This window comes from Triticum dicoccoides, chromosome 2A (assembly GCF_002162155.2).
Source record: "Triticum dicoccoides isolate Atlit2015 ecotype Zavitan chromosome 2A, WEW_v2.0, whole genome shotgun sequence".
In the NCBI taxonomy this organism is placed as follows: domain Eukaryota; kingdom Viridiplantae; phylum Streptophyta; class Magnoliopsida; order Poales; family Poaceae; genus Triticum; species Triticum dicoccoides.
The window spans coordinates 323,369,313-323,391,661 of record NC_041382.1 but is presented as its reverse complement, the minus strand read 5'-3'; the positions used below and the strand labels follow the sequence as shown (position 1 = coordinate 323,391,661).

Sequence of the window (22,349 nt, the reverse complement as noted above, 5' to 3'; positions counted from 1 at the left end):
AGCTCGAGGAGCCTGACGAGGAAGACGGAGAAAGCGGTGACCCGACTGCTTGACGCAGAACCAGCAGGTTGTCGTCGCCCCTTCTCAAACGCACGAAGCAGAAAACCAGCTCGCCCCCATCCCCAACGAAGAAATAACTCACAAGAGTAGGAGGTCGTATTCAGCGGACAACGCGTCGAAGGACTACGAAACACACACGCCCAGGATACTCGCTTTGGTTGGCTAGCTAGTCGGCCTAGTTGGGCCTTTGGCCATCCAAAGAAGCAACGAAAAAACAGATAGGAAGGAAAGCTAAAGAAAAAAAAATGTAGAGAGAATATATAAAATGTTTCAAAAGAGTTTCCGAATTAGAAAGTTTGCGAAATTAAAAAATGTTCATGAATACACAAAATGTTAGAAACTTTAAAAAATGTTCATGATTTTGTCAAATGTTCACAAATCCCAAAATATTTCCCAAATCTCCAAAAATGTACCAAATTAAAAAATTACTCATGAATAAAAAATCACCAATTAAAAAGTTTAGGATTTGAAAAGTAGTTCCCCAAGTTAAAAAAAATGCACACAAATTTTAACAATAATATCGTATTTTAGGAAAGTGTTCACAAGTTCAAAAATTATTAAAGAAATAGAAGAAACACTAAAAAAACCCTCGTAAAATCAGCAAATTGAAACACAGGGGGAAACCCGGTCCACAGAACGTTCTACAAACTTCCTAAAACCGGTAGAAAAAAGTTAGACGCTACAGATTTGCCCACACCTGCGAAGAGGTAATCTATGGATCACGCTATGAGCGCCGGGTTCCGATGCGAATAGGCTCCATTGCAGCCAACGACCTGTCCACTCTTTGACATATGAGGCCATAAACGCAACAACAAAAAAGCACCAAGAGGTCTCATTTCGTGGGAGCTTAGTATCTCTAAAAAATCCATTGGTTTTCTAAAACCCTCGTCGCAATTGTGTTTATTCCTTTCAGAATTTACTAAGCATCAAGTACTGTTACTACGGTACGATTTTACAGCGCCACAGGCCAGAAACTACAACTAGGACTAGGAGACGTCAATCTCACTCAGGAGAAGTAGGTTCTCTTGTTCTTGCTCGCCTTCCACTGCTTGAGAATGTACGCTACTGCCTCGTCAAGCGGCGCTCTCCGGTTCTCCTTGAAGTTCCACAGCACGGGGACAGGGTACCTGCCGCTGGGGTTGTATTCGTTCATCTCAAGAAGGGCCTTGACCACAACATCGTGGGCCTCCTGCCCCAGCTCTTCTTTCAGGGCTTGCAGCTTCTCATCGTCTTCCCGGACTATTTCCTGCACCATTCAAACGTCTATCAGAATCACAGGCTGCAAAGTCATAACAGTGTTTTCATTACTGGAACAAGGACTCAAATCAGGATAGCAATATATCCAGTTGAAATTCAAATACTTCAGTTTTTTCCTTTCTTTTTTGACAATCTGACCGTTGCCCGTCAAATCAAATCAAAAATATTAATACACAAACAAACATGCATAGAACTACAGAAACATGGACCAGGACGCCCTCTCAACCAGTATATGTTGTTCTCCGAAAAGGAGCAGTATAATATAAGCAAAATAAAAAGGCTTACCTTTGTCTGTCCATCAACATCGATAACTTTGAAAGGATGCCAATCTGGTTGCTTGATCTCATCTTCCCATTTTGATAACACAAGTGTTGCCTCTACATCATACTTTGCATTTTTTTTCGAAACACCATTTCCCTCTTTCTTTTTGCATGCAGCAACAAAAGCTTTTCCATCAAGCACACCCATTCTCTTGACACCAATAGTGGATCGAGTTACTTGTATCTGTTGTAGGCCCTACACAGCGAGTAATTTGTTACCCGCGCGAAGGACGAAGCGATATATAAGGTATCACAATCAATAGAAAATTAAGAATGCAATAGAGATTATACATACCTGTATAAGTTCTTTCTTGGCTTGTTCAAGTTCATCATTGGTCCTTCGTTCCACAATAATAAGGGCCTGGTTTGCAGATTCCATGGCTTCAAGCTGTTCATCTTTCTCTTTCAGCTCTTCAGACACCTTATCAAATTCCTTTGATGTTGTATCTGCCTCAGCTCCCATGTGCTTCATTACCTCTAACTTCCCTCTCAACTGTGCTAATTCCATCTCAAGATTCTGCTTAGAAGTTAAGTCCTCTTCCAGTTTGTATTGCCTCCTGAAAGCATCTTCTTTCTCTTGCTGCAATTTCAGGAAGTGAAACAAATGCATTTTCACTAGATACTCAACATACAAACTATGCTTGAAAGCAATACCTCGTGTTTCTTGAGAAGCTGCCTGAGCTCTTCACGCGCCTTCTTATGCTTTAGGGTTGCTAAGTCAAGAAGAACATTCTCGTTTGCATTCTGTAAGAGTTTGAACAGCATACGTAAATTCAAATTCAGTTCATTAAGATATAACAGAAGGAATAGAAGATAAAATAGCATTGGAGGAAACATGAAAAAAAAAACCTTTTCTTTCTCTGCTTCGACTTTTGCTCTGTCAATATTACTTTTCCTAGCCAACTCTTCAAGTTGCTTATGTCTCCGGATGGCTTGTTCTCTCCTGGTCTTCAGTTCCTGTTGCAGTCTTTGATTATCTTCAACTATTTTACTAGAATTCCAACGAGCGTCTTCCTGCATCTTTCTTATCTCTGGTTATCGAATAGGAAAAAAAAACTCAGTAAGTTCAGTGAACACAAGATGATATTACTGCTGCCAGCAGTATAGAAGAAAACAAGTAAGATCAATAGTACACAAAATGCAGCAAAAACACACAGTATCGAAATATGTCCATACTTTCATTATGTTCCTCAACCATTCGATCCTTGTCTTTCATCATGCTTTCAAGTTTCATTGCAGTTTGATTGTGCTTCAGCTCCAGTTCTTGTAAATGCTTATTCTTCTCTTCTATTTGGCGAGTAAAATGAGCAATACGCTCAGTTCTCTCATGTTCCCGATCACCAACACTTTTTAGAACTCCAATTTTCCTCAAATGCTCTCCTATTGTCCCATGAGAGTTATAATCATCAGATCTTGCAAGCCATCCATAAAGATCGTCCATTTTACAGTTTCTTCTGTTCCAATCAGTCTTACTGTACTGCTCCACTATGAAATGGTTTTCAAAAGCTAATGCATCCTTGAACCCAGTCCAGTCTTCAGCAAACTTGATGATGGAGTGATCAGTCTGGCCCTTTGAATCCAAAAGAACAGTGACTTCGCATGGTCTGAACCGTGATAACTGTGATTTTAACATATGCTCACTCTCCCTGACAAAATTTGTATCCATCAAATCAGCTGGTAGATTAACCAGAATGCCCATCCACGGCCATACGAACTTCTCTTGTTCAATCTTAGGAGGCTTATACTCAACGATGGCAAGCTGCAATGATGGTTCCAAGGAGCTGCCCAAATCATTCTTCACATACTCTGCAAGTGCTAGGTGTGCTGCCCTCACCCTGGGCTTGCGTTTCTGAGCAGCCCCTATTCCTGAGGCATGCTGCAGAAGATCCTTGACGTTGTAATCTTGCTTCCTTTTCCCTAGGCAGAGCGGGCACCGGAAGATCTTCTCACCATACTGCACTTTCAATTTTTGGGACCGCAGCCGCAGTTGCGCGTAGATCTTGTCCTTGTACTCATCGATCTCCGAATCACTAATCTCAGATTCTTCTTCAGAGGTATGCTCCATCGGGATTTGGATGTTGAGAGATAAAATGCCCCGAGGATGAGCCCAAAAAAGCGTTCAGTCAGTGCTATCAACTGATTTGAAGTGATTCATATGGTAAAGAGGCATGTCAAATTAAAGTGAATGGAAAGCTGTGCTAGTCCTCGGAAATGATTAAATAGCCAACATTTCATTTATACACACTTTAAGTTGGTATACTAGTTAGGAAATGAGAAACGCGACCAATTTCTAAAATATTCAGATAAAAACCGACCAAAAGCCTATCCATGGAATGACTAATAGTAATAAAAGGATCGGGTCGATGCAGATGTGTGGATTTCCTCTGCCATCCAGAATGATTTTATTTACACCCAGTGTTGTACTCAACGTGCGTACGGAGATTTAGCTGGACGAATCCCAGATATTGTTTGGGGAAAAAGAAGTGATTACTGCAAAGGGATCGGCAACTAAATCAATGATGGAGGGGAGAATGATTTGGAGTTGGGTTGATCGCTGCGACGCTGCCACAGCAAAGAACGGAAAAACCCCAAGGGCAAAATTAACACTGATCAGTAGTAACTGGATTCCTCTTGTCCGTGGAAAATAATCAAAGAATGGTGGATGGATTAACTCGCACCTAAGAAATAGGCAAGGAACCGCGAAAATCCCCCCGAAAAACGATCACGCTAGGGTTCCTTACCAACAAAGGAATGAAGGAAGAAGCAAATCCGGGGCCAGTAGGCTTCGCTTCTTGTGCGCCGGCGCCGTCGGCACGAGAATGCGAGGGATTTGGGGGGGAAATCAGAGAAGAAGGGCTGAGAAGAGGAACAGCACGGGGACCGGGGGTTTAAGAACGGAGGAATTTTGATGGGGTTTCACCTAACATACATCTTACTTAACCCCTTCCCGTCCGGCATGTTGTATCCGTGTGTCCCTTTGCTCTCAGCCCCACGATCAAAATCGTGTGTGTTAACAGATTTTGTAGTAATTTTACACCTACACGCACGCCCCCAACTGAAGCCAGCAAATTAATTTTACAAGAACCCCCCTCCCCCTGCCAGTCGAGTGCGTCGTGCGCCGCCGCCGTCAAGCAGCAGCCGATTCAATTTCCATTGAATTGATCCCGGCGTCCATCGGCAGCCATCCCATGCAGGTATCATCCCTACCCGTCATTCACAACTCTGGCCATGTGAGGCAAAAATGTGCTCATCTTTATTTATGCGATTAAGAGCAACTCTAATGGAGCGATTCATTTCGTCCACCCGCATCCGTTTGGATCGGCGCGGACAAAAATGACGGCCCAACGCGTCGACCCAAACTTAAATCATGTTCGCCTGACATCCGCGCCGACGCATTTCCGGCCCAAAATTGCATCTGGAATGCGTCCGCGCGGACACGAAGCGGACGCACCGCGCGTCTCCTCGCCGTCCGCCGCGTCCCCACCTGGCGGCCATCCAACCGCCACCGGTCGTCTTATTTATGACGACCACCGACAGCAGGCCCACGCGTCAGCCAGTGGAAGTGTCCTTTTTTAACCACGCGTGCGGCGGGGGCAGCCTCATTCACTTCTCCCGTCCATATCTGCCCCTCCCCCACCATTCCCTTTGCTTCCTCGCCGGCGACTGCAAACCCTAGCCATGGCCTCTTCGGCAGCAGCAAGGGCAAGGGCAAGGGCAAGGGCACCCCCGGCGCCTCGTCCTCCCGTACTCCCCTTCCCCCTCCTCCTCCTCCGGCGGCGACGCGTTTCCGCCCTGGTCGCCGGCGCCTGCACATCCCGGTGCACCAAGTGCGGTGGCATTGGGAGTACATGCAGCCATTGTCGTACCCCGATGTCACGCTGCCGCACCATTGGCATCTGGATCCGCAGCGGATCCCGGTGCCGGCGGTTCCTCCTACCTAACGGGCGCACGACGACGAGGTGCGCAGGCGCCGCGCGCAGCCCACGCCGGAGCAGCGTCGGCTGCCAGAGTACGCCGCCGACTCCCCCAACTGGGAGGCGTGGTTCACCCTCGAACACGAGGAGCAACGGCGCTCGGCTGTCGACGCCGTCCCGCCACCGTTCCCACCGCCGCCCCCGCAGGTAGAGCCGGAGTACATGGAGGCGGAGGTGGAGTACCAAGCCGCCCTCGAGGAGGCCCTGCAGCACGCGCTAGAGGCTAGCCGCCTCGAGGAGGGCGCGCACTGGGATGGGCTGGAGCAAGACCTTGCCCTGTCGGTAGCGGGGGACTCTGTCCACACCCCGCTCTTCGTGCCGCCACCGCCACCGTTGCCGCCCGTCCAGCCTAAGCCGGAGCCGGAGCCGGAGCCGGAGCCGGAGCCGACGCGTAAGCACTCCCCGCCTCCACTCACTTGGCCAGAGGAGGCCTACTCGTGGACGGGTCAGTACCGTGAGTGGGTGTGCGCGCCTCCCGTCCACTTCGCCGCGACGCCGGAGGAGGAGGTGGCCCACCTCGAGCGATGGAAGGAGCACTGGCTCCACCAGGAGCAGGCCAATGGCGAGGAGCAGATGCGTTACGACGCCATGCTCCAACGCGGCACGGAGACGCTCCGGTTCGAGGAGGAGGAGGAGCGCGCGCGGCTTGCCGCAATGCCGCCCCCAACAAACGTCGGAGGAGGCTGCCCTGGCAGCGTACCAGGCGGCGTTCGGGTGGGCTGTGTTGGGGAACGTAGTAATTTCAAAAATTTCCTACGCACACGCAAGATCATGGTGATGCATAGCAACGAGAGAGGAGAGTGTTGTCTACGTACCCTCGTAGACCGGAAGCGGAAGCGTTAGCACAACGCGGTTGATGTAGTCGTACGTCTTCACGGCCCGACCAATCAAGCACCGAAACTACGGCACCTCCGAGTTCTAGCACACGTTCAGCTCGACGACGATCCCCGGACTCCAATCCAGCAAAGTGTTGGGGAAGAGTTCCGTCAGCACGATGGCGTGGTGACGATCTTGATGTTCTACCGTCGTAGGGCTTCGCCTAAGCACCGCTACAATATTATCGAGGATTATGGTGGAGGGGGGCACCGCACACGGCTAAGAGAACGATCATGAAGATCAACTTGTGTGTCTATGGGGTGCCCCTTGGCCACGTATATAAAGGAGTGGAGGAGGAGGGAGAGGGCCGGCCCCTATGGCGCGCCCTAGAGGAGTCCTACTCTCACCGGGAGTAGGATTCCCCCCCCCCTTCCAAGTAGTAGGAGTAGGAGTCAAGGCAAGGGAAGGGAGAAGAGAAGGAAGGAGGGGGCGCAGCCCCTCCCCTTAGTCCAATTCGGACTAGGCCTTGGGGGGCGCCCAACCTCTCCTCTCTCTTTCCCCTAAAGCCCAATAAGGCCTATATACTCCCCGGCGAATTCCCGTAACTCTCCGGTACTCCGAAAAATACCCGAATCACTCGGAACCTTTCCGATGTCCGAATATAGTCGTCCAATATATCGATCTTTATGTATCGACCATTTCGAGACTCCTCGTCATGTCCCCGATATCATCCGGGACTCCGAACTCCTTCGGTACATCAAAACATATAAACTCATAATATAACTGTCATCGTAGCGTTAAGCGTGCGGACCCTACGGGTTCGAGAACTATGTAGACATGACCGAGACACGTCTCCGGTCAATAACTAATAGCAGAACCTGGATGCTCATATTGGCTCCTACATATTCTACGAAGATCTTTATCGGTCAGACTGCATAACAACATACGTTGTTCCCTTTGTCATCGGTATGTTACTTGCCCGAGATTCGATCGTCGGCATCTCAATACCTAGTTCAATCTCGTTACCGGCAAGTCTCTTTATTCGTTCCATAATACATCATCTCGCAACTAACTTATTAGTTGCAATGCTTGCAAGGCTTAGGTGATGTGCATTACCGAGAGGGCCCAGAGATACCTCTCCGACAATCGGAGTGACAAATCCTAATCTTGAAATACGCCAACCCAACAAGTACCTTCGGAGACACCTGTAGAGTACCTTTATAATCACCCAGTTATGTTGTGACGTTTAGTAGCACACAACGTGTTCCTCTGGTAAATGGGAGCTGCATAATCTCATAGTCATAGGAACATGTATAAGTCATGAAGAAAACAATAGCAACAAACTAAACGATCAAGTGCTAAGCTAACGGAATGGGTCAAGTCAATCACATCATTCTCCTAATGATGTGATCCCGTTAATCAAATGACAACTCATGTCTATGGTTAGGAAACATAACCATGTTTGATCAACGAGCTAGTCAAGTAGAGGCATACTAGTGACACTCTGTTTGTCTATGTATTCACACATGTATTATGTTTCCGGTTAATACAATTCTAGCATGAATAATAAACGTTTATCATGATATAAGGAAATATATAATAACTTTATTATTGCCTCTAGGGCATATTTCCTTCATTCTCCCACTTGCACTAGAGTCAATAATCTAGTTCACATCGCCATGTAATTTAATACCAATAGTTCACATCACCATGTGATTAACACCCATAGTTCACATCGACATGTGACCAACACCCAAAGGGTTTACTAGTTCACATCGCTATGTGATTAATACCCAAAGAGTACTAAGGTGTGATCATGTTTTGCTTGTGAGAGAAGTTTAGTCAACGGGTCTGCCACATTCAGATCCGTAATTTTTTTGGTAATTTCTATGTCAACAATGCTCTGCACAGAGCTACTCTAGCTAATTGCTCCCACTTTCAATATGTATCCAGATTGAGATTTAGAGTCATCTGGATCAGTGTCAAAATTTGCATCGACGTAACCCTTTACGATGAACCTTCTGTCACTTCCATAATCTTGCTCGGCAGTAATTTGTTTACCCGCAGTAATATTTTCTATCTTGAGAGAAGCCTCTAGTTGAACCTATGGCCCCCGGGTCTACTTTCCATCATACAAGTTTTTGATCTACAATTTTAGTTTCCTTTTACTTTCTTTGCAATCTTTTACTTTCCGTTCCATAAACAAAAATACCAAAAACATTACTTTACCATTTATTCATCTCTATCAGGTCTCACTTTGCAAATAACCGTGAAGGGATTGACAACCCCTTTATCACGTTGGGTGCAAGTTGGTGTTTGTTTGTGCAGGTATTCGGTGACTTGTGTGTTGTCTCCTACTGGATTGATACCTTGGTTCTCAAAACTGAGGGAAATACTTGCTCTACTTTGCTGCATCACCCTTTCCTCTTCAAGGAAAAAACCAACACAAGCTCAAGAGGTACCAGGAAGAATTTCTGGCGCTGTTACCGAGGAGATCTATGCCAAGCCAAGACATACCAAGTACCCATCATAAACTCTTATCTCTTGCATTATATTATTCGCCATTCGCCTCTCGTTTTCCCCTCCCTCACTTCTAAAACGATTTTAATTTTTTTTTGCCTTTTTCTTCGCCCTTCTTCCGTTCGTCTTTTCGTTTGCCCTTATGTATTATTTAGTTTGTTTGCTCGTTTGCTTGGTATAATTGTGTATTTATTGGAGGGCAAGAACAAAAAGCTTATGGATCCTCGTCCACTTGCTAATCTGTTTAAGAGGGAGCCAACTTTGGTAAGCACATTATTTTAAACAAAAAAATAACTTTGGCAAGCACATTTGTACTATTCCCTTCGTTCCAAAATTCTTGTTTTAGATTTATCTAAATATGGATGTATCAAGTCACCTTTTAATATTATATACATTCGTATCTAGATGAATTTAAGACAAGAATTTTGAGACGGGGGGAGTACAAGGCAAAAACTATGTACACACAGAAAAAGGAGACCGCTCAAAAAACACTCCTAACAATGTTCTTTTCAGGATGCAATGCGCCTTCTTTTAGAAAAATGACCAGCCATCATCTACTTGCACCGCGTACGAAGCACAACAAAACACCAGTTTAAAATTCAATATTCTACAACCGGAAAAAATAAATCAATACTCTACGTGTGCAATAGAAGGAAGGTGCAGCGAAAATGCCGAACGGTTCAACGCCGTCCGTTTTCTATATTCATCAAATCCCTCGCGGTATTTACGCGCGCTGTCCCCCCGTAGATGCTCACCCACGCTTGTATCCCGACAACCAGAGCTAGCTTTACTGACAGAAGTGATGCGTCCATGTGCCCAAATGACCCTCCCTCTCACGTGAGCAAATAGAATAATAATCGGTTACCTTCCATTTAGAGGTAATAGCACCCCAGGTCCTTATACTTGCATGTCAGGTGATGGTTTAGTCCTTGTACTTGCAAAAGTAGATTATTTCATCCCTGAACTTGCATTGGAGGTGCAAATTCAGTCCACAACCACTCACAGCTCGACAAGTGGATGCCAAGTGGCCTGGCTGGTCAGCGCGTCACATTTTGCACATAGCCCCCTGCCTTATTTGCTTATCAACCCACACTTCATCACAAATGTGAGACCTGTGTTGGTATATTCGTTGGAATATTCTACTTTGTCGGCAGCTCACCCTCCGCTCACTTCTCTGCTCCCTTGCTTCCTTCCCTGCTCCAGCTCGCCGCAGCCGCCAGCTCGCCGCAGCCTCCAGCTCGCCGCAGCCTCCAGCTCTCCGCCATGGTTTCTTGGAGTGAAGGTTCCAGCTCATCGTCCGACGACTACTCTATCACAAGTGAGGTGAGTAGATCTACTATGACTCTGCCAGTTAGGGTTTGGGCAAGAAGGGGGGATTTTTCTGAAAATATTGTGTTGTAGGCTCCTGCTCCTGCCACCATTTTTTGCTCTGAGTGGACAGGACTTGCTCCAGATCTTCCAGCTAGATGTGAACACTAGTGTGTCTGTGAAAAGCTTGTTTCCTTTGAATCAGTTGATAGTGGAAGGAGGTATCTAGCTTGTGCACAAAAGATTAGTAGATCTACAGTTCAATCAAACTTGGAACAACATGTTGTTTGTTAATTTAATTGAATTGTTTACAGTTAACAACATCTTGTTTGTGTACTTAGCTAAATTTAAGTGAACTAACTTAACTGACCTTAACTCAACATAAATGAACTTTACCGAGTTAACTGACTTAACTGACTTTACTGAACTGATCTGAACTTAACTGAATTTTTCAGTTAACAACATCTTGTTTGTGTAGTTAACTGAATTTAAATGAACTAACTGAACTTAATTGAACTTAACTGAACTTAAGAGCATATTGTTGGTGAATTTAACTGAACACAAACTTCTTCATGTATGTAAAGTTGTGTTCTTTCTTATTTTGTAGGAAATACCAAAATGCAAGTTTGTGGAGTGGATTGACCTTGAATGGCCTGCCACTCTGAAGATGAGTTTAGCTAGGGTTTGGGGCATGTATGATGATGAGAACAAGCTAAGGATCAGTGAGAATTTACATCTTGCTGAAGAAAATCTTAGGGTTGTGAGAGAGAAAGAAAAGATGGAAAAAGAACTGAGGTTTTTTAAACTGGATTTTGCTAAGATGGTGGCTGACAAGGAGCGGGCAATGCAAGACTTGCTGTTTCTGACCTAAAGCAAGAGCTTGAGAAGAGGAAGCTGTCTGCTAAATCTAGCACTAACATTCATCAGGTTGTGAGGGCTAAGGCAGAGAAAGAGAGGGATGAGATGAAGCAACAGATGGAGAAGATGAAGGAAGAGATGGACAAAGTGCTGTCCCAGAGGGATGAGCTGAAGAAGGAGAAGAAGAAACTAGAGTACATGATTGGTGATTTGTTCAGGCACAAGGAGGAGACCAAGAGCAAGATAAGGAGGGTGAAGGAGATCTTAGATGAATTTGAGTAATTCATTGTTGATGTAATGCCGCCTTAAATAGTAGCTATTAATTGCTTGCACTCTTTTAGTGAACTTGGTTGATTTGTATGCCAGTATCCTGTAAGGCACTGAATTTGTATGACTGCCTCTAGTTAACTGAATTTTTATAACTGCCCAAGTTATGTTGTTTGAAGGTGTTATTACATAACTGAATTTTTGACAGTGTTACTGAAGATTCAGTAAACTGAATTATTGACAGTGTTACTGAAGATTCAGTAAACTGATTTTTTGACAGTGTTAGTGAATATTCAGTAACTGAATTTTTGACAGTGTTACTGAAGATTAGTAAACTGAATTTTTTGACAGTGTTACTGAATATTCAGTAAACTGATTTTTTGAAAGTGTTACTAAAGATTCAGTAAACTAAATAGAGATGCAGTAGTACTAACTGAATAGTAATCTGAATATGATTTTGACCTAAAGAGAGATGCATTAGTACAGATTAAGTATCTACTGAATCTACAGTATTAAATTTATGCTAATTTTGGACACAACAGCACAACACATGCTATCCACAACACATTTGTACTGCAGCATGGCAAAGGCAGGAGCATGGCAAAACACAGCAGCATGGCAACTACAGCAGCAGCAACATTGTAACCAAATTGAAGCAACATGACCAAAATAGCAACATTGCAGCATATCATCACCCTAACATCATAGCATAGCAGTTCAACGATAACCTTGCATAAACTTGCAGCAGTTCCCATAGCAGCATTACAAATAACTTATGTGCTGAATCTATAAACAGCACACCTAACTTAACTAAACGCAAAATAGTTCTAACTTATATGCTGAACTTATAAGCAGCATACCTAACTACTTCATCTTCTTCTTCTTCAGTCTTCCTTCATTCTTCTTCACATCTTCAGGCGTTTGAGACGTTCGAAGCGGCGCACCTTCCCTGCAGAAGACCTCTTCACAGCCTTGTCGCCGATCCTGGCCGGCTCCGCCACCGCGTCCTGCGCTACCTCCTCCAGCAACTCTTGCTTGACGATGTCGGGCACGTCTGGAAGCAGGTCCAATTCGATTGGACGAGCCCTGTGACCACCCTCCCTGGGGTCGACGACGGGCACCACCATCTGGATCTCTGGCTCATCGTCTGACATGACGACGACCTCTATCTCCTCCTCCTCGGAAGAAGTGCCAGTGTCCCCCCTGTAGCCAAAGTCGTTGTCCGAGTCGACCTTGCAGTACTCGGAGTCGTCATCATCGGACGAGTCCGCATCGGAGATGTCATCGTGGACGAGGAGCTCGGGATGGAATCTATCCCAGTAGGCAGTGTTCACCGGCGCGGGGAGGGCCAGGACGACATCGCGCATGCTCTGCGCCCTGGACGCGACGCGGAACGGATCCGGGTGCGGCGCGGGCGTGGTGGAGGAGCGATACATCCACCACCTCGCGCGCTGCCTCGGGTCGTCGGAGTGCGTCTCCATCAATGCGAAGCGGAGGATCAGCGGAGGCGCAACCCCCGGCCCGAGGGGCATTGCCCGCCGCTTCTCGTCGTCCGTCATGATCTTGATGAGGCTGCGGGCGTGATGGCGCATCATGCTGATGTTGGGGAACCAGCGCGCGATCTCCCTTAGATCCGCGCGGGCCGCCTCGTCGTCACAGGCCAGATCTTCGATCGCTCGCTGCCACGATGGAGTGTTGTCCATGGCGTCTGCGGCGGTGTTGAGCTCGACGGCGAGCGAGGGTTTCAATGCGGGGTGTGGAAGTTGGTGGAGCGACTAGACCGAAGAGACGTGGGTGGACTGGGCAGGGGAGTGGAGCTGGTTGAGTGGGCGAGTTCAGCGGTGGGTGGTCTTAAAGGGCTAGAAACCGAACAGGCGGACGAAATGAGGGCGCATAATAACTACCTAGTTACATACAACCTAACAAATCACTACTACTATTCTACTGGCATTGTTCTCAACGTTTGTAACAACAGGTCCTGGGTTCGAGCCCCAGGCACACCATTTTTTAAAAATTTTGAATTTTTTCACAATCATTTAGGTTACTAATTATTGAAATTTATCTGCTTCTTCATTTAACCGCATATCTGCATTTTATCTGGATTTGTAGTTATCTGCATTTTCAGTTAACTGCATCTGCAGTTATCTGCATTTTCAGTTAACTGCATCTGCAGTTATCTGCATTTTCAGTTAACTGCATCTGCAGTTAACTGCATCTTCAGTTCAGTAACACATGCATGAATAATAAGCAGCACATCCATGCATCATATAACTTAACTGAATCAGTGGCAATTTAAGCCATCCATAAGTAACACATCCATGCATCATATAAGTTAGTTACAAAAAAGGGCAATGAATGCCATTGTGAGCCACAGTTTGCCATCAAAAAACAGGCAATTTAAGCCACTGTTTTCTTAACAAAAAAGAATGGTAGGCAATCACTACCACCAACTGGCACACAATCACTGATGTGGTGCCATGAAATCATCAGCAGGAGCATTGAGATCAGGAACTGTCCTCTGATCTCCAAACAGTAGCCATCTCCATCCCGAATATGGAACATTTGTTCCTCTACCTACAAATGGAACTTCTCCTCCTGCCCAAGCAGTTGCATTTGCTGCTCCTTCTGGCCAAGCACTTGCATCTGGTGCTCCTCCTCTCCAAGCATATGCATTTGCATTTGGTGCTCCTGTGCCTCTCCCTCCAGTTGGAACTTGGTCATCTGCATTTGCTCCTCTGCCTCTCCCTCCAGTGGAACTTGCTCCTCTCCCTCTCCCTCCAATAGCATTAACTCCTCTGCCTCTCCCTGCAGTTGCACTTGCTCCTCTTCCTCTCCCTCCAGTTGCACTTGCTCCTCTTCCTCTCCCTCCATTTGCATTTGCTCCTCTGCCTCTCCCTGCGGTTGCACTTGCTCCTCTTCCTCCAGCAGCAGCAACATCGGAATTTCTTGCTCTTTTCCTTCCTCTTCCCCTACCAGCTGCAGTTGCATTGTTTTTAGCTTGTGTGCTTGCCCTTGTTTGCCTCCCTATGTGCATTTCTGTAGTCACTCTTGGCTGAGGCATGGAAGCACCAGCAGCAACAACAAATGAAGAAAGCTCAGGCAGTGGCACATGAACCCTTTCAGCACCTCTTCTTGCAGTCTCTCTTTGAGCCATGTTGTACACCATACTGGTTGGTGACTCAGTTGGGTCCAGCCTAGGATCTGGGTGGCTAGGGAAGATGTTCCGCAAAGCACAAAACTCAGTTAGAGTCATTTAAATTCAGTTATGTTCAGTTAAGTTCAGTTAAATACAGTTAGGTTCAACTAAGTTCAGTTAGGGTTCAAATACAGTTAGGTTCAGTTAGAGTTCAGGTAAGTTCAACATATAAGTTGAACACTGAAATTACCTGGAGAAAAGATGGGTCATCATAGTTTTCATCAACCTCTTCTACACCCTCCTGAATGTTAGTTTCCTGCCATGTGTAGTGACCTTTTCTGTTGTGATCAGCTCTACCACAAATTGAGCAATGCATTGTAAGACCTTTTCTGTTCAAAACCCTGACACCATTCTTGATCTTCTCCTCTGGTCTCCGCTTCCTGTTCTTCTTGGGCCTCCCCAACTGTTTAGTGAAGACATGTGGAAATATCTTATATCCATTCTGTTTCTCCCACTTCTTTGGGTCTCCTAGAGGGACTAGAGTGTACCCATATGCCTTGAGATATGTTTCAACAGTATAGCATTCATGAACCATTGTATGAGGATCAATTCTCTCCTCCCTGCAACAAGCTACAGCATGCCCACAGGGTACTCCCCCTAACTGCCATCTCCTGCAATCACAAGTGTGCAAGCAAAGGTTCATTGTGTAGCTAGAATTACCTGACTGAACTTTAAAGATCCGCTGGCCAGCTTCTGATACATGGCAATTTGCAGCAAACTCAGTATTCTTGTCCAATTTCTTCTTGATCTTAGGGCATATCCTCTGGTGAGTCCACTTTTCTATAGCTTCTCTCTGCTTACTCACTAGCCTGTGCATGATCTTGTAAAATATGTATTCAAGCATACTAAGCACTGGCATCTCTCTGCCATCAAGGATGTAGCTGCACAAAGAGTGGAAGAATGCAGTCATAGTTATGTGTGATGTGTATAAAGTACTACTGATATGTTCAAAGCACATAGTTAAAAACCAAATTTTACAAGTAATTCACCTGTTAAACACTTCAGAGTTATTGTTGAGCAGAATATCACATTTTGGAAATTCACTGAAAAATGCTTTGCACCAAGTCTTTGGTTCCAGCCTTTCAGTCCAATGAAATGCAGCTGGGCAGTGATCATCCATCTTCTTACAATTTTCTCTCCACTTAACTTTGTTAGGTGATCTTGCAATGGCCCACAGGTCTTGCTTCAGAACCTCCCCTTTGTGCTTCTCATTGAAGTTCTGGTAGATGCGCCTCACACAAAACCTATGTTCTGCATCAGGCCAAACTTTCTACACAACATTTATTAAACCCTTATGCTTGTCACTCATAATTGTGTAGGGAGCAGTGTTAATGATATTTAGATCATCTTTCAAACTTGTCAGAAACCACTCCCATGAACCAGTGCATTCTACTTCCACCCAACCCATTGCAATTGGGAAAATGCAGTCATTAGGATCAATACCTACAGCACTAAGCAGCACTCCTTTGAACCTTGTTTTCATATGACAGCCATCAATGAATATAATTGGCCTGTAGCCCTTTAGCCACCCTCTTTTGCATGCATCATAAGACCAATACAATGTTTTCAAACACTTCCTACCCAATGGAAACTTGGTATCCTTGACAAGTTCAGTAGTAACCAGAAATGTAGACCTAGGATTTTTGGTCCTTAATTCATGCCCATAATCCCTTAACCTACTGAACTGCTCCTCCTCATCACCATGGATTTGATTAAGTGCTTGCTTTCTAGCCCTTGCTAACTTCCATCTGTTAGGGGTGCAATTGAACTCACTAGTGCATTTTCTTGAAAATGTGCCAAGTGACATCTTTTGGTCATCTCTGAACTCATCTAAAAAGTTGCACAAGAATTTAGCTGTCAAATCTTTTAGTTTCCATTTCTTCTGGCAAACATGCTCTGAATTGTAAGCCTTTATGACAAATCCTCCAGTCCTATTGTCATAGCTAGCCTTAAGCAGCCAAGGGCAGCCTGGAGTACACACTGCCTCCAATCTTATCTTATCATTCTTCACCTTCTTGATCTGCACTCTGTTCCTTATAGAATATGCAGTAAGAGCTTTCCTCAGCTCAACCACATCAGCAAAGACCATGCCCACTTTAAAAATAGGGGATTTCATGTCCACCTTGCTATTGAAAGCTTTGAACTTGTACTTAAGTTTCTCCTGTTCTTCAGTGGAGATGTCAAGGTCTTCATCTTCAAGTAAATAGTCAGGCTCAACCTCTTCCTCCTCTAGCTGAGCTTGTTCATTAACATCAAATTCAATGTTCTCTTCATAAAGATCATCATCACCATCATCTATGTCATAATCACTGTCACTGAAATCTGAATCTGACAGAACTGTATCTTCAGACTGTGCACCATAACTAAGCAAATTATCTTCAGACTGAAAATCTGCTGCAACCTCTAAAAGGGGACATTCAACATTGACTAAAATGAGGCTGTGAGATGATGTTGCACTGGCTACAACAACATTTGAGGTGGCCAATGTGTCTGGGCTCTGAAATGATGACACTATCAAATCTTGCCTAAAGTTACTGATGAAATCTGAATGGTCCATCATGATTACAAGCACTTTCTGCTTAGCACTTTCTATGATCATTTGCTGCACATCCTCATCACCTCTAATTCTCACCATCCCATCTGAAATTGCTTTTCCAGGTCTTTGCCAGTAAATTATGTGCTCATGGACAGGATATCCCAGCCATTTTAGATGCTCTTCAATGAATGCATATGAGAATGACCCAACATCAACATAGTCAATCACCTCCACAGATGGATTGTAATACTCCATGCTATTTGTTGGTCCACAGAATATTCCACCATGCTCAAGTTCTAGTGTAAAGAAAGGAGTATCCACACTCTGTCCCATTGCTGAATCACACACTGCACCCACATAGAGCATAATATAAGCACAAACATCAACATAACAAGTATACAGCAGAATATAAGCACAAAATCAGTTAACTGCATCTTGTAGATGCAGTTAGTTAACTGCAAACATTCAGTTAACTACCTCTTACAGATTTAGGGGACCAAGCCACTACAACAAAAATATATGCAATATAGTTAACTACCTCTTATACTCTTATAGTAACTGAAGAAATATCAGCTACTGCATCTCCAAGTGCAACAATATAGTTCACTGAAGAAAAGTTCAGTTAACTGAAGAAAAGTTCAGTTAACTGAAGAAAAGTTCAGTTAACTACATCTTGCAGATTAACTGAACAAATCTAGTAACAATTGGGTATTTATGTTACAGTCGTCATCTCCTACCTATTCAACACACTTTGCAATGGCTACCCAGGGTCACTAAATACACAACAACACATGAACCCTAAACCTTTGCCAAAAATAGAAATACCTAAACCCTAGACCAAAATCTGTGGTCAAAATCAGTTCTTTAATCCGCTGCAAGAACACTAGGCAACAGGTACCATTGGATGTACAAGAATCGCTCTCAAAACAAACTGATCCGCCGGTGCTACGGGCGACAATGGAGGAGGAGCAAAGCAGAGGAGGACGAACATAGGAGATGAAGAAACGAACCGTAATCTGGAGGAAAGACGCCGTGCGGCCTAACTTGATGGACGGAAGGAGGCGGCTGCACACCGCTGGTGAGCTCCGGCGATGTCGCCATGATGGCTGACGTTAGCCCGCGGCTCCAGCTCCAGCGGCAGCAGCTCGCGTGGTCGGAGTGGCGAGGACAAAGGAGGAACAGGAGTTATTGACCCAGGGGAGACGACATTTATTTAGGTGCCACTTGGTCATGAAGTGCGGGTTGATAAGCAAATAAGGCAGGGGGCTATGTGCAAAATGCGACGCGCTGACCAGCCAGGCCACTTGGCATCCACTTGTTGAGCTGTGGTGGCTGTGGACTAAATTTGCACCTCGAATGCAAGTTCAGGGATGAAATAATCTACTTTTGCAAGTTCAGGGACTAAACCATCACCTGACATGCAAGTATAAGGACCTGGGGTGCTATTACCTCTTCCATTTAAAAACAGGACGTTAGTCCAGTGTGCTGCAGAGATTATGATACTAGCAAGAGTCTTTACCGTCACTAAACCAGTAATAATCACGTGCAGATGGATTTAAATAAGTTTATTATTTTGACGTCCGCCTCGTTTTTTCCGCAAATTGCAATAGCATCAAGTATTTCTACGGCCACAAATCACCTTAGCCTACCTATTTTTTTCTTCACGTCAGACCTTGCAGGTGTTTGTAAATCGCAATATGATCAAAAGTATTTTAGCAGGAATAAAAATACTTAGCAAATGTTTCAAGAGTGGCGTATAATTCAGGGACAATCAGGGAAACAATATCAGTTCGCATAACGAATATACATTTTGAATCAAAGTCCAAATTAAAACACAAATCAAATGGGACCATGTCAAAAGTTAAGGAAATTAGGCTAAAATGGATCTGCACGCTTGCCCCATGATTTTGACGATGTCCGATCACTCCACATTTACCACACTTGAGCATCTTTCTTGGAACTTTTGTACATATCTGAACTTTGCTCCATTTTTCACATGCCAAAGCATCCACATGAGTGAGAGTGTACATCTTCCTGGGTATATCAACATTCAGTTCCTCACTCTGTTAGATCGAGGAGTAATAATTTCAGTAGATTGCAAGAAAATAAAATCAAAATCCGTATCCAAAAAACACAGGAGATAACCATGAGATTGCCCGCTTCTAATTTTACCAAGTACATGGGTATTTTATAACAGCAGACAAGCCACAGTTGCAGTGACACCATGAGTTTCTCAGCCTGTAAACACAAATCCATTGGTACATATTCCACAACAATTAAAGATCAGACACATGTACTCACACCGGTGACCGGAGGTAAATAAAAGCAATTAGCTAAAATTGCAGCAAGACAAGAGATAATCCACACCAGTTTTTTTATTAGCTTCCTTTCCAATACAAAACTGCTAAACTAAACAACGCTGTACTGACTAGCAATCCATGCCCATGCCCACACATACACAGTCGACAGTAAATCACAGAGTCGACAGTAAATCACATTTCCCCTAATTCAGTTAACTACAAATTATTAGCAATCCGTGCCCATGCCCATGAACTAGTGGCCACTAAACAAAATTACAACAGCTAACTATAAATCAGATAGTTAGTTAAGCCTGAAATCAAACTTGCACAGATTACGCAAAAAAATATACCAGGTTGCGTAGGAATACCTGCGTGTCAAACCACTTGTAGCCTCAGAGCACACTTGCAACACTGGGATCACCAACAAATCCCGCATTGCCGCCGGCGCTGCATACATCTCCGACTCAGCGAATGTCCCCCTCGGTGATGCCAATAGAAGCCTACTAGGACTCAATAGGTCGCGCCGCCGCAGTATGCCCCAACTGCCCATGGCTAATCCTGCAAAAAATTGCCACCTAGAGGATTTAGGAATCACCGTTGACTTGAAATGGGACAAATGAAAATCTAATCCTTCCTTTTAGCTTGCGGAGAAGATTAGTGGGAGCTTCCACAGTTTGGATTTTAATTACATGTCTCTTGAATCGGCCTGCGCTTCCATGAAAATCCATGGGTAGGACCCTGGATCTAGAGGAGGAAGACGCCCGTCTGGATCTGGAGCAGGACCATCCCCGGTTAACAGTGATTTGCAAAAGGAACAGCCACAACCTGACATGTGGGCCGACTAGGCCACGTGATCCGCAACTATCCCAAAATAGCTGCTCGGGAGCGCACGGGGTTTGTACCAGCTTGCAGTTGGCGTGTCCATCTCCAAGCGATGAAAACAGTTGTTCCAAACTCATACGTCTAGCACACCTAGTCCCTATTCCTAAGAAACGAGCACGAGGACAGCAACTGACGTTTGATCATCCCAAGGAATTGTTTAATGGCCGGGAAAAGTCCACACGAGCCGCCGTCCACCATAAAGTTGCTCTGGAAGGTGCAGTCCCTACTTTCATTGTGTACGAAGCCGCTCCTTCTTTCAATCCATGCACACGGCAGTAGTATGTCAGTGTGTGTCACGGGTGTGGTCAGACCGTGGTCATCCACATGCATGCGCCGGCTGCTCCACTAATTCTCATACACATCTCCCCGATGGTCAGTGTAGCCCATGTGACTCTTCATCTTTCCATTTTGTTTCGCTGGTTGCCGACCAAGGCCTGCCGCTGCTGGACAACTGTCTTCCTTGGTTTCAATTTTATTGATGGTTAAGAGCTACTTCACCGGGCCAACCCAAACAGACGGCGATTTTATCTGTTTTTTTTTTGTTTGGGTCGGCCAGGTGGATACGGATGTTCGCTTTCGCGTTTGGGAACCCCGTGTTCCAGGCGGCGGTGATGTAGGCCACGGGGGGCTGTTCCGGCGCGAGGGATTGTGCGGCCACCTGTGCAGCCGCGGCCTGGCGCGCCTCCTCCTCAGCCTCACGCTGCTCCTCCACGAGGTCATGCTCGAGCATCTCCTCGTACTCGGCGCGACGGCGCTCCTCGGCCAGTTGTCGCTGACGCCACATCTCGAGGTAGGGCGCCTCCTGCGCTGGCATCGCCCCAATCCAAACAGGTGGCGCGGACAGCCACTCGCGCAGTAGTCCCGTCCAGGAGTAGCGCTCGATCAGGGACGGCTCCGACTTGGGCTCCGGCTGGGGCTCCGGGTCGGCCTTGACGCGGCATCGGGGAGGGGACGGCAGGGCCATCGGCCGCACCATGCAGTCGCCGGCCGCGGAGAGGGCAATGGCCTGCGCCATGGCCGCCTCGTACCGAGCCTCCTCTTCCTCCGCCGCGTCCACCCTGCGTCGCTCATCATCCTCGCTCTCGCGGTAGACCGCCGCAAAGGCCGCCTGGTAGGCGTCCTCCGCCGCCTGGTCCTCCTTGCGGACGACGAGCTGGGGCGGCGACATGCTGCGGTCGACCTCGCGCACGCCGCGGCGCCTCGCCTCCTCGTGCTGGAAGGCGAACAACCGCTTCCAGTTCGGCGAGTCGATGGTGTAGGTGTCGTCGCGGTGCTGCTCCGGCGACAGCAGTGCCCGCCGGCGCCGCACCTCCTTCGTGTGCGCCCTAGCCAACCGCGGCGCCGCCGGCACTGGGATCCTCTTTGGATCCAGATGACAGTCGTGCGGTAGGGTGATGTCGGGGTACGACAGAGGCACGCGGTGCTGCTAGCGCCACTCCGCTGGTGCACTGGCATGTTCACGCGATGCCTCTGCCGGCGATCCGGTGCTGGCGGAGGCAGGAGGAGCTTCGATGGGAAAGGGACGGCGGAGGCCTTGCCCTTGGCCTTGCTGCTGCCGGCGCTGGAGAATAGTGTAACACCCCGGATGCAACTTGCCATATTTGTAACTTCGCCTCTTGTCATTTCCGGCTTTAAGTTATGAGATTTCCCTTCATGGTTGGGTTTTTGTCTTCATTTTGCATTTTTTCATGTCATGCATTTCATATCATGTCATCATGTCCATCGCATTTGCATACGTGTTCGTCTCATGCATCCGAGCATTTCCCCATTCTCCGTTCTGCAATCCGACACTCCCACATGCACTGGCGCACCCCTCTTGTCTCCTTTCATGAGTGGGTGTTAAACATTCTCGGAATGGACCGAGATTTTCCAAGCGGCCTTGGTACACCATCGGTAGACCGCCTGTCAAATTTTGTTCCATTTGGAGGCCGTTTGATGCTCCAACGGTTAACCGGGTAACCGCAAAGGCCTCTTGTGTTGCAGCCCAACAACCCTCTAAAACAGCCCAGTAACCCATCTAAACCATCTCCATGTCATCCGTCGTCGCATCACGAT

At 46.2% G+C, this 22,349-nt stretch overlaps 1 protein-coding gene and 1 long non-coding RNA gene across 3 annotated transcripts; both read right to left on the bottom strand.

Moving 5' to 3' along the window:
* Positions 1–895: 895 nt before the first annotated feature.
* Positions 896–4,546, bottom strand: LOC119354482 (factor of DNA methylation 1-like). The gene is made up of 6 exons (XM_037621209.1): positions 2,814–4,546; positions 2,487–2,668; positions 2,292–2,381; positions 1,933–2,217; positions 1,603–1,833; positions 896–1,306 (listed from the first exon to the last, which is right to left on the bottom strand). Exons 1-6 carry the CDS (start codon positions 3,700–3,702, stop codon positions 1,067–1,069), a joined length of 1,917 nt encoding a protein of 638 aa, XP_037477106.1. The 5' UTR covers positions 3,703–4,546; the 3' UTR covers positions 896–1,066.
* Positions 4,547–18,862: 14,316 nt separating this feature from the next.
* On the bottom strand, positions 18,863–20,304 carry LOC119354481. Of its 2 annotated transcripts, XR_005170977.1 has the most exons (3): positions 20,102–20,303; positions 19,781–19,970; positions 18,863–19,350 (listed from the first exon to the last, which is right to left on the bottom strand). It is a non-coding gene; the product is annotated as an uncharacterized LOC119354481 (long non-coding RNA). The 2 variants fall into 2 exon arrangements; XR_005170976.1 differs by having other exon boundaries at positions 18,863–19,970; positions 20,102–20,304.
* Positions 20,305–22,349: the final 2,045 nt, after the last annotated feature.